Source organism: Microcaecilia unicolor, chromosome 1, assembly GCF_901765095.1.
Source record: "Microcaecilia unicolor chromosome 1, aMicUni1.1, whole genome shotgun sequence".
Taxonomy (NCBI): domain Eukaryota; kingdom Metazoa; phylum Chordata; class Amphibia; order Gymnophiona; family Siphonopidae; genus Microcaecilia; species Microcaecilia unicolor.
In genome coordinates, this window is record NC_044031.1 from 556036215 (window position 1) to 556049556 (window position 13342).

Sequence of the window (13342 nt, forward strand, 5' to 3'; positions counted from 1 at the left end):
CTAGCATAAGAAAAGAAGAGATTGGTCAAAAATTACTGATAAAGCCATAATCTAAATTATGGCTTTTAATTAAAGGACACATTATCCATGTGAAAAATGTTTTATAAAATTGTCCCCAGACTGTTTTTGGGTGCAGAAATTTAAAGTAGCTATATATAATAGGAAGAGAGAGGCTGATGTACATGGAACAGGATGGACCTTGGGACGATGGTGACAAGAAGACACATGTTTTTACCCAACCTGAGAGTAGGTGTGTTTGGGGTGGAGTTTGGGAGTGTCCCTGTTGGAGTCATGAAGTATGTGCATAGGTATAAAATACTCACATATGCGTATAGTATAGCTGTGTACATTTTCACCAGCTCCCAAACTGGTATAAATGCATGCAGTTCTATTTTACCAGTGAGCTTTTGTGATTATATTTTATAAAGACACATAAGCACCAGTAGCAGCCTGAGGAATTCAGCACTCCTGTGTTACCTAAATCCTCAGTGCTCTTACTTTAGTCCACCAATGTAATACCCTCTGACTGACCTCATATGAAGGCAGGCAGACTGTTTTCCTTTGAGTGACCTTCCTAACTTCCTGGCTTTCCAGAATGTGATAGAATTTGCAAGAAAACTGTAGAACAATAGGATTGACTAGTATAATCTGGGGGAGGGGGAGGGAATGAGGGCTCTGGTGGCAGCAGAATCCTCTTCTGTCTATAAAGCAGGGACAGCTCCTTGAAACTATGCCTTTGGTTCATATCTCACCCATCAACTGCAAGGGAGAGACTTCTAGCCAAGCATGGGCAATGTAGGACTCGGAGATAATCATAAGCCTTGCTGAGTCACTCAGACTGGCGTATACAAAGGAATAAAAGAATGATAGAGAGGAGCAGGAAACAGAACCTATAAAGTTGCTGTCCTGAATATATGCAGGGGTTGGGGGTGGGGGGGGCGGGTCCCCTGCCTTCTAATCACCAGAGATGAGAAGGGGAACTGAGCTACCTTGTAACCTATTCCCAGGCACCCTGGACAGGATCCTTGTGGCCCAGGAACATCATAAGGCTGAAGAACTGAAGTGTTCATCACTTCTTCAGGAGAGTCTATAGGTTCCAGTACCTCTAAAAGGATCCTAATTATAAAGTCACCATTTGGAGCCCAGTCTCCATGCGTTTTTTCATCAAGAGTATCAGCATAAGAACATAAGAAAAGCCATACTGGATCAAACCAATGGCCCATCTAGCCCAGTATCTTCCTTCCAACAGTGGCCCATCCAGGTCACAAGTACCTGGCAGAAACCCAAATTGTCACTGCGGTTATCAGTTATCAGTACTATCGTGTTAAAGAAAACTGTTAATCCTATCAATGCCCACCTATAGGAATTATTCTAAGGGGGAATATGATTGGCCTCCGCTCCCTCCCTCTCGCCCGGTAGTAGGAAATTGCAGTTTGTAGGAGTGAAGCACTGCTAAAATACAGTAGAAGAGAGATTATGCATGTATCTTTACTACAGTTTAAAGTTCTGTTTGTTATAAGTTCAACATCTTTCCATTGTTTGTAATTATAAAGAACTTTAAAAAGCCTTTAGTAAATTCTGGTTCAGAGCAATATCCTTGAAGTCAACTGAGTTATTGGGTGGAGATTTTTAAAAGTCTGAACTGCTTATTTGGCTTCCTAGATGTTTATCTAGTCTAAGCTTTGGTCCTGAAATCAATAAATGTGGGTCTGAGCTTGGTTCCCACTCCTGGGGCAAGCCTTAGGTAGCTGTCAGAGTAAAGACGCTAACACCAGGGTTATACACCTGTGTGTCTCTATAACATAGCCTCAAAATAGACATTACAAGGACTCCCAACCTACACAACTTTATAACATTACATTAAAGTGCCATTTTGCACATACCACTAAGTCCAGGTGATTTGCTGCTCTTTATCTTATTGATTTGGCCTATTACTTCTTTCAGGTTCACCTAGATTTGTTTAAGTTCCTGTTCTAATCTATTATCACTTATAGACCACTTACTCCCGGACATGGACCAAAGCAGTTTACAAAAATGGTGAATGACAAGTAATTAATAATGGCAAGGTTTATATTTCTGAAACAAGTCTCTAGTTTAAGAAACAGTATGTAAGTAGGCAAAACTTTGATTAAATGTAGCAAGTTAGCATAGGATAACGGATTCCAAGATGGCTGCACGCACTTGCGACTAGCTGCAGTACTGCCTTACCTTGTGATGCCTAAGAGACGTGGAAGGGCTGCTGCCCGAGCCCCCCCCCCCCCCCCCCAAACTCCCTTCTACAATTCCTGGACCGATGGATCGGTTTGTGCAACTGTAGAGAGTTGGTGACGTGGTCAGGAACAGCTCAATACGAGACACTGGTGATTTGGAGGAACTTTCGGTGTCTTTTGGGCCAGATACCACTCTAAGTCCCGACAGCTCTGCCCTCGCAGCCGTCGGTAACAAGTTCCCCACTTCAAGGAGCGTCGTCGTCACCCCAGATGGGTGAATTGATGCTGATTTCGCTGGGGACTCAATCACAATGTCTTGAACTGGGAGAAAGGAGGTTATTAATTCCTCCGGAAGAAACTTGTCCGACTGTAGAAACTGCGGAGAATTTGGAGGCGGTTTGAGAGAGGAAAGCTGAATGAAAAATTGTTTTTCCTACAGGCCTTACTACCAAACCGTCGGAGGTAACGTTAAATTCACTACGGAATCTTATGTCCCAGTTGGGGCAAATGTTTCTTGCTCAAACATCTAATCAGACTCAATGTATAGCTGAGGTAGAGCAAAAGATTGAAAAACAAAGAATTGACTTTGATAAAATGACTCCTAGAATTGATACAGTGGAACAAGGATTAAAGAAAATAGACAATGTTCAATCTTTAATTTTTAAAGATGTTTCTAATTTGAGACTTAAATCTGAAAATTTTGAGAATTATATTAGAAGCCAGAATCTTCACTTTATTAATTTTCCTTTTATCCCAATGGTAAAACCTGGGGATATGTTAAATAGATATCTACAAGAAAATTTATGTATACCAGAGTCAAATTTTACCACCTTTTACAAAGGTATTTTACCTACCTCAAAAATTAACGGAACAACAACAAGAGGAAAAAAAACGTAGATATTTCTGCTTTCTTAGAGACATCGGACACTGAATTAGCTACGGCTGTGACTTTAGTTGCAACCGTAGCTTTACCTACTGATAAACAATAGATATTCCAGATGTTTTTCAAACATAAGGAAAAAACATTTTTGGGTTTACGTATTTCCTTATTTAAAGATTTCTCAAGAGAGAGACAAAGAAGAAGGAAACAATTTCTCATACTGAAACCAGCAGTATTACAAGCAGGTGGTACCTTCTTTTTGAGATACCCCTGCAAGTGTATAATAAGGTTTGGTACTACTAAATATACTTTTATGGATCCATCCCAGCTCTCAACACTCATTTCCACCAAGACAACTTCTGGAGGCTCATAAGAAGTAACACCAAACTCTTCGTAACTGCTATTTCCTTTTCTATTTCTTATTTAATTCCTCAGTTTGATTTTGGAATCCTTGAATAGAGGACTTGAGTGATAATCTAAAATAATATGTAAATGATGTAACTCAGATTTTCCTTATATTTATCCCTTTCTTTCAAGAGTTAATGCTTGATATCAATATTGTAAACTATAAATAATAAAAAAAAAATAAATAAATGTAGCAAGTTATTCCATGTTTTAGTAGCCTGAAAATAAAATGATTGTACAAGTGTTTTCTTATAACATACTCTTTTGAATGTTGGAAAATTTGAACTCGGCAATCCCTTAGATTGATAGTTCCCTTTCCATAGGATAAAGAAATCAAGTAGCATATATGGTCAAAAAGTAAACTGTTGAGAGCTTTGAAAGCCACATTAAAATCAATTTTTACTAATATGATCAAATATTTTCTGTTTGACAATCAGCCTGGCTGCTGTGTTTTGGAGCAATTGATGTTTCTTCAGAAGAGTAATGAAACACTTGCATAAAGAGCATTGTAATAATCTAATTGAGATAGAATCAAAAATTGCACTAAAAGAGTAAATTGGTTTTCAAGAAAATAATGGTGAGTGGCTCTTAACTGTTTCATCAGAAAGAAACATTTCCTATAAAGTTAACCTGTAGTTCAAAAGTTAGTGAAGAGTCCAAAATGATACCAAGTTCCTCTGAATCATCATCTTTAAATACCATTTCTGGTATAGGTAGCTCTTTTACATCTTCCTCAGTAAAGAAAGATGTGTTGGCCCTGAAGTGTGAGTGAATAATTGGAGTGAAGAGTAGCCTAACGGTTAGAGCCCTTGTGATCTTCGACAAGTCACTTAACCCTCCAATGCCTCAGGTACAAACTTGTGAGCCCTCTAGGGACAGAAAAATGCTTACTGTACCTGAATGTGCACAACTTTTATAGCTTCAGGTCTACTGGCAGTATATAAAAAATTAAATAAAGTACTAAATATTAGAACCTTTGCCTGCTAAAATTGACCCATAGTCCCAAAGTACAGAGGTAGAATTTTTTATTTTATTTAATTGTTTTTATATTTTTTTACCTTTGATTTAGTGGTATGAATATGTCATCTTTGAGAATCTGAATGTGCACAACCTCTGATATCTTTGTATTTTGAATAGTACAGGATGAAATACATTTCTGTTTTCTAGTGTTGTCCTGCAGACAGAGTACAGCTTCTTGGGGTTTCTACTTCATATTTCTATTTCTACTTTGTGGTCATCACCTCTTTATTTAGTGAGACTTTATTCATATTTTGCCTATGTGATCAACGTGAAGCATTGTTGTTTCTGTGTAGGAATTTGTAGCATCCAGATTATTCTCTTTTCCCAGCAAGAGATGTGTTCTAGGGACTGTTGTAAAATTTACAGTGCTGACGTTTCATCGACACTGTAGAGGGTTGCAGGGGCATGTCACTCTACCTTTTAAGGATGGCCCAGTGTGTGAGTACTGGGATTTTTTTTAACTAGAAAAAAAGCACTGGCTCTACACAATGGCACCTTTATTTTTGTCCACCTTTTACAGTTCAATTTTATATATTTCTACATACAGTGCTCAAAATTGCGCACACAAATTTGGGTGCATGCCCAAATTGTGTGTGCAATTTCATTGCTTAATGAGCCAGTTAGCACTGATAATTGGGTACTAACAGTCAATTATTTGTGCTAATTTAATTTATGCTCATATCTTTATAGTTGCTATTCTATAAAGGTGTGCGCGGAAATTTTTTCGTACATATCTGGAAAGAGGGTGTGGCTGTGGGAAGGGTTAGGGGTGCTTCTAGGGTTTGCACAGTGTTATAGAATTCAGGGGATCTGCGCCTAATTTAGGCACAGGTATTTACACCAGGGTTCAGTATGTGTAAATCTTCATGCCCAAAATTGGACATGGAGCCCAGCACTGAGTGCTATTCTATAAATGGCGCTGAACGTGGAGCACCATTTATAGATTAATGCTTAGTGCACTTTTTTGACACCCAAATTTGGGCTTCATTTACGGAATTGAGTCTATAATGTCTATATTTAAAAATGAGCCAATTTGTCCAATATAGTGCATTTTTTAAATAGTTCAATTCATGCAAAAATATTCCAGAGCAGAATTGCTGTCAGAAATACATCTTATTATTGTTTGAGAAAACTAATACACTTCTCTTATAAACCAACGTACAGGTAATGTGGGTATGTAATTTGTGCCGAAAACAACAAGAAATCCTCACCAAATCAGGAGCCTGGTTCTACAACACTGGATCAAACACACCACAGCAGCCTGGTCAAGAGACACAAAGAGGGTTGCAGAATGAAGAATCACCTCAAGAAAAGAAAGCAAAACTACAAGAACAAATCCTCTTGTACCAGGAACCCTCAGGGGACTTATCTACACCAGCTTCAGACAAAACCAGATCTCAAGGGCTTGTACGACAGGACTCAATTAAAAATGAGTCAGGAGTGAGGCATCAGACTGCAGGTGAAACAACTTCAGACAGGTAAAATAAATGAAGTGTTTATGAAGGAGAACAGTTTTTTTTTAATACCATAAACAATTGGCTAATGCTATTTTACACTAAATAAAATCTGTAAATTCAAGTTTATTCTTTTAGAAAACAACCTTAGCTTTATTGTGTTGACCCTGGCATCCACCATGCCCCTTTGTTCAAACCTGACCCTGGCACTCTGGGCCTCATTTTCAAAGCACTTAGACTTAAAAATTTCCATAGATTGCTATGGAACTTTGTAAGTCTATGTACTCTGAAAATATGCCACAATGTCTCCCATTTTCCCTTAACAGTTTCTCTTTTCTTTACCCAACCCTGTATCTCACTCCTTTTCATTCCTTTCCCCCAACACTGCCCCCCCATTATCCCTCAGAGCACTCTCACTTCCTTCCCCCTGTCTTAGGCACTGGCTCTCACATCTCAGCTTCTGTGACCCTGACAACTCACCTTGCTCCTGCAGTGCATTTGTTCCTGTAGTCCAGCAGTGTTGTGGCTTGTCAGTTTCTACAAGCTGCACAGCACACTGCTCCTGCAGCGGGGCTCTTTGCATTCTCTATGTATCTGTCCTTCACTGGAAGGGTGCACATGTGCACCCTGCACTCTAGTGACAGGAGGATACCATTTTTAGCCCTTAGTGCATTATGTTTGTAGATATTTAATTTTAATTCATAGTTCTATTTAATTTTGCTAATGCCGAATTCAGAGTGATACTCTCTTAGGGGGAACATATAGAAATCTTCTATATTGTTTGAAGCATTAAGAGAATTTAACTGCTGTATTTCTTCATACTATGTGTTTGTTTTGAAAAATGTACAGGTGCAGGGATATTGATAACTCCCCCAATAGTGAATAGAAAAGCTGCAGCTGCATATGCTTCTTTACATAGGCGGTCAGTGGCCCAACTGTTTGAGGAGGCTAAAGGGGGTGGGGTTATGGGTGGGGCCAAGGGTGGAGCTTAAATCCATAACTGTCTGATAACACGCAGAAAAAATAAATAAATAAAAATAAAAGTCACAATACCTTTTATTAAATTTAGATATTAGATATGTATCATATGTCAAAGAATAAAGTGGTTGCTCTAAGCATATTCTAACCACAATCACTCAACTGCAAAACACTATGCACAACTTTGTCCAAAAACACACTCAGAACCTTACTGTACCATAAATATTACACTGGGCAGACCTAATACACCAATATACCACCCATACGGAAAATGCAGACTGTCAACAATATGAAACAAGGGATCATATCATCACAATTCTCATGTAGAGCCACAAAACACACTAATTCATGTTTAATGTGGGATAAAATGCCATAAATAAGTAAATAAATATAAACTTTTAATGTTGAGCACCCGATTCTCAAAGTGGACATATTCCAAACACTATAATGAAAATAAAATGATCTTTTCTACCTTTGTTGTCTAGTGACTTTTTCTGATCATGCTGGCCCAGTATCTGTTCTGCTGCTATCTGTCCTCAGTGCAGGTCAGGAAGTCATCCTTGTTAAATATCTCCCTGGCAACCCAGGACACCTCCAGCCAACCCCCCCTGCTTTCCCAGCAGTAAGGTAAACAAACCATAAACCAATTTCTACAACTGCTAGAGGGCTTTTACTGCAGCTCCTGCTGTGAGGATGGAGGTAAATCAACAATTTAATCCCCTCAGAGCAGCTGGACTTACAGCTGATCCATTCTGCTGCAGCAGGGGGGAGGCTTAGCCTCTCCAAGCCTCTTATACCGGGCGCCTATGCTTCTTTATCTCTTATTGAGTATGCACAGTGTCACATTCTCTGATCTTCTTCTGTCACCATAAATTGTAACCTTTTCCTCACTGTGCTGCAGAGTCCAGCCTGCTCCAAATTCACTTTTTCTTCCATACATGTAGTTTCAAGTTTCATTTTTGTTCCATACGTGTAGTTTCACGTTTCATTTTTGTTCCATACGTGTAGTTTCACGTTTCACATTTCATTTTTCTTCCATACATGTAGTTTTAAGTTTCACGTTTCATTAATACTTTCTGTCCTGCCTTACAGACAAGCCATCTAGGTGGCGTATGTACTGCTATGGATTTACAGCCTGTCTCACTGACACAGACTACTCAGTAATTACTGTGGATTCTTTTGGATTCATATTAGGTAAATAAGACCTTTATTAGAGGTGCTAAAATCTACAATGATTAAGATATATACAATGATTAAATCATCTAACTAAAAGAAAGCTATAAGACAGATACATACATATTATACATACAACATCAGTGGTCAGGAATTTCAGGCCCTTATCTCATCAGCTGGGAGGCCCATTGCAGCGAAAGCCCGAAGTCTCCTTATGACCAGGAACAAGTCTTTTCTGCACGATGCGTCCACCCACAGATGAGCCTCAAAGCTCTGCTGCAACAAGCCCCCCTTTTTATTAAGCTAAAGCTTATTTTCCGAGCCAAGAATACTTGAGAATTGGTAAACAAGCCATACTGTGGGAATGTGGTCACATGTTTCCAAGTCCAGGTGGCCAGTCTGAACTTCGAAAACAAGCACCATCCTTCTCTTCACATACCAAATTAATTAGAGCTGTGTCTTCTGCATTCCAACTTATTTTCACACAAAGTTAAACAATCATTTTTTAACAGAATTACTTCCAATCAACAATACAGACTCCAAGTGCACTTGTTAGTCAAGGCAGATAGAGTTGAAAAGCAATCTCTAAAATCCTTTTTATTACAGCTTACAAACTAGTGGTCAAAGAATTAAAGAAGGGAATGAATATAAGAATAACAGTATAAGGAAAAGGGCAGAACTCCATTGAAAATAGGAAAGATGGGGAGAGAATGAACAATTAGGTAGGTTCAATGTCTTCCATGGGGGTCCAAAATGGTCCTTCAGGATGTGGGCATTGAATTAACAATAAGCATCATTGGAGAGAAACATTTTTGAGATCAGTTTTAAATTGGGGGATGGATATCTATAATCTCAGAGAGGGGGCAATAAATTCCATAAGTGAGGCCTTTGCACAGAAAATATGGATGCCTTGTTGCGTTCATGAATAATTTCTTTATAACTGACTCAAAGCGCTGTGTTTAATTTGTACTAGTTGAAGGTGGCGGAGGTCTTTGACTCAAATGTCTCTATTTAGTGAGTTGCAGTAGTCTAGTAGTTACTAATGCATGAATTACAATATTTTAAGGTGATTTTTTAGAAGCGGCTATATCGATCTAATGAGACATGGAGGGGCATAATCGAAAGAAAACGTCTATCTCCATGGGCGTTTATCTCCGAGAACGGGTCCGTGAAGGGGCGGATCGAACCGTATTTTCAAAAAAAATAGACGTCCATGTTTTATTCGACAATTTGTGAGCTGGGCGTTTTTGTTTTTCAGCGATAATGGAAAATGAAAGCGCCCAGCTCAAAAACGAATAAATCCAAGGCATTTGTTCATGGGAGGGGCCAGGATTCGTAGTGCACTGGTCCCCCTCACATGCCAGGACACCAACCGGCCACTCTAGGGGGCACTTTTACAAAAACAAAAAAAAGGTAAAAGAGCTCCCAGGTGCATAGCACCCTTCCCTTGTGTGTTGAGCCCCCCAAATCCCCCTCAAAACTCACTGCCCACAAGTCTACACCATTACTATAGCCCTAAGGGGTGAAGGGGGGCACCTACATGTGGGTACAGTGGGTTTGGGGGGGTTGGACGACTAAGCATTAAGCAGCACAGTTGTAACAGGTAGGGGGGGATGGGCCTGGGTTCACCTGCCTGAAGTCCACTGCACCCCCTAACAACTGCTCCAGGGACCTGCATATTGCTGCCAGGGAGGTGGGTATGACATTTGAGGGTGAAAACAAAAAGTTGTGAAACATCATTTTTTGTGGTGGGAGGGGGTTAGTGACCACTGGGGGAGTCAGGGGAGGTCATCCCCGATTCCCTCTGGGGTTAATCTGGTCATTTAATGCACTTTTTGGGGACTTATTCGTGAAAAAACAGGGTCCAGGAAAAGTGCCCTAAATTCTAGCTACAAACGCATACTTTTTTCCATTATTGGCGAAAGGCGCCCATCTCTGTTCGGGTGATAACCATGCCCCAGTCCCGCCTTCACCATGCCTCCGACACGCCCCCGTCAACTTTGTACGCTTCCGCGATGGAGTGCAGTTGAAAACGTCCAAGTTCGGCTTTCGATTATACCGCGTTATTCGTTTTTGTGAGATAAACGTCCATCTCCCGATTTAGGTCGGAACTTGGGCGTTTTTCTCGTTCAATTATAAGCAGGATAGTATGTAAAAGGAGCATGGGATGACCTGGGAGATTTGTGGCTGAAAGGAAAGATTAATGTCTAGTAAGACACTGAGGATGCGTGTACTATGAACCCGTGGAACAGGACAATTACAGAGGTAGATGGGCTGATGGATCTGCTTAATGGAATTAATAGTGAAGAGTAAGACTTCAAATTTGTCTGGACTGAGGGCAAGACTACTGCTGTTTATCCAGTTAGATACGAGTTGTGGATCATTATTAACTGTTGAAGTCTTTTGAAGGTCCTGAGGATTGAATGGACTTAGTAGTTCAATATCGTCAGCGTAGATGAATGGGGTAAAGCCAATAGATTGTGCCAGGGTAAGTAAATGGGACAAAAAGATGTTGAATAAGATGGATGACATAATGGAACCCTGAGTCACCCCTGAGTCCGAGGTATATGGAGTGAAATATGCAATGCCACAATGAACAGTGTATTGCATATCTTCCAATCAAAGACAGTGTTTGTAATTCTTATCTCAGTCTGTCTTGTCTTCTTGCCATGTAAGACCCATTCTATTTGATATCTCTTTCTGTTAGTCATCATTTTACAATTTTCCTCACACCATCATGCTTTCTCTATTACTCTGCATACCAACTAAAAGGGTAGCTGTATAACAGGGCACCTAGGATAACAATAACAGATGCCTTTTTCAAACCTATTTTAGAAAGAAAAGTAAGCACATAGGTTTCTTTATAGAAATGCCCACACCTAGTTGTTTGCTAGAACATGCGTAAATTATAGTCTATAATTTGAGTGTTCTGCCCACATGTATGCCTACCAGCAAAGTACTTGCCATTAGAACATGGAGCATTATTTTTCACTAATTGGTATTCTGTAAGAAGCCACTTGTCACAGCCACATATGTATATAAATGACTAGAACACAACCATTTATACGTATTCCTGCTGCCTAAAAGTACCAAATGGGGGATACATTTGATATACTGCCATTCTTTGGTAAAACCAAAGCATTTTACAAATATTATACAGGTACTTTCTCTATCCCTAGTGGACTCACAGTCTAAGTGTGTTGTACCTGGGGCAATGGAGGTTTTCAGTCCACTGTACTAATCATTATGCTGCCCCTCCATTTACAGAATTTTCCCCTAAATGAGTTGAATTCACTTTATTTTAGTTTACTAGAGTAACATATTAGATGACAGCAGATAAAGGGGTCCTTTTCCTAAGCTGTGGTAAGCACCATATGCTTACAGCAGGTTTAAAAGCATTACCGCAGAGAACGGTCAGGCATCTCATGGTAGTTTTGGGATTAGTACGTGCTACCTCTGTGCTAAAAATTAGTATTTCTATTATGTCACCAAAGGATCAGTCCAGACTAATGGGTTACGTCCATCTGCCAGCACTCCTGTGCAGCTCTGTGACTCTTCCTGTGGTGGTCTCTTATCCTTCTGGAAAGGTTTGAAGAATTTGGGGTGGAGGTGCTGGAAAGCTTTAGGGTATCAAACTGATAAGTCCATGTCCCTCCCCTCATCCCCACTTTTACACTCTTCTCCTGCCTCCTTAAAAAATAAAACAGCAAGGAGTTTGGACTAAGTGCAGGGCTGGCATTAGGGGAGGGGGCAAGCAGGGCAGCTGCCCTGGGCCCCCACAGTTCCCTACCCTTCTCCTCACCATAGTCTGTGTCCTCCTCTCTTTCCTTAATCTTCCTGGTGTTCTTTAAAAATCATTTTCTTTTCTAAGAAGGGCCCCATCATGGCAGCTATTCTCAAAAGCTGCCTGTGGCTGCCATGAATCTTTTCCTGTGCCACAATCTGCCTCTGTTTCTGCCTGGGTGGATCGCAGTAGAAGGAAATGCTCATGGCAGCTGTGGGCACAGGCAGCTTATGAGAAGGCTGCCGTGCTGGGGCCTCTCTGAGAAGAGAAAATGATTTTTGAAGAAGACCAGGAAGGTGACGGGAAAGGGAGGGGTTGGACCATGATAGGGAGAAGGGGAAAGAGATGCCTAGATCACGGGGCCCTCTAGAGCTGTTGTAAGTTAGTCCAGGGGGTGGGGGCGGGGAGGAACGAGAGGGGGAGATGCGCGACCAGAGGTGGGGGGAGGGGGGACTAGAAAAAACAAAGGAGAGTGAGAGATTGAGATTCAGAGAGAGAGAGTGAGTGACAGAGATTTTTGACCTAGGGGAGGCAGGTCCGGGGGAGGGGAAGATGCTGGATGGAAGGGCAGTCAGGAAGGAAAAGAGATGTTGGACCAGGGGATGAGAAGCAGGGAGAGAAGGAGAAATGCTGGACCTGGAGGCAGGCAGGAGGGAGGGATAGATGCTGGATCATGGAGTGATTGGATGGAAGAACAGCAGGAAAGAGAGAGAGAGCAATGTTGAACCATGAGGAGGAGAAGAGAGAGGAGGTAAGATGATGGATTGTGGGGGGGAAGACAGGAGGGAAGAGAGATGGGACAGGAAGATGGTGGAGGAAAAAGGACAGGGATATGTCAGGCCATGAGAGGGAGAGGAGATGCTGGGCTATAAGAATGGAGGGAGGGGATATACTGGAAATTGTGGGAGAGGCGGGGGAGGAGATGAATGAGAAGAGGATAGTAAGTACAGAGATAGAAGTGTGGTAATGAGATGAAAGATAGAAGGGAATAGGAGGCTGGGGAAGAAGTGAGATGGGAAATGAGAGCTAAAGCATGAGAAAGAGAAATAGAAAGTTAGTAGGTAGCTGAAAAGTAGAAAGAGGGTGAAATTTGAGTGGACTGAGTGATGAAGAAGAAAAGGGAAGGAAGAGCTAAAAGGAAACACCAGTATATCGGTGCAGTGAGGGAATGAAACAAGACAGGGAAGAGGAAAAAAGTGACATGGATAGCAACCACTGGAAATGGAATTAACAGAAGACACAGGAAAGCAGAAGAAACAAAATGGGACCAACATGATGGAAAAATAAAATATCAAAGGTAGAAAAAAAGTGTTTTATTTTGAATTTATTAACTGGAATATGTTAGCTTTGGGACATTTACATCGCAGATCTTTGTACTGTGTTCAGTGGCTTAGCAAGACAGCTGATGGGGGGGGGAGGGCAGTGGTCCTGAGCCCAA

The 13342-nt window shown here is 40.9% G+C and overlaps 1 protein-coding gene across 21 annotated transcripts in view; it reads left to right on the forward strand.

The window, feature by feature from the left end:
• RIMS2 (regulating synaptic membrane exocytosis 2) overlaps positions 1-13342 on the forward strand; it is a 1685778-nt gene that overhangs the window by 519507 nt on the left and 1152929 nt on the right. For all 21 annotated transcript variants that reach the window (XM_030217702.1, XM_030217600.1, XM_030217677.1 and 18 more), the window contains one exon: positions 5680-5993. In XM_030217702.1, coding sequence (XP_030073562.1) covers positions 5680-5993 — 314 coding nt within the window. The remainder of the gene's footprint in view (positions 1-5679; positions 5994-13342) is intronic.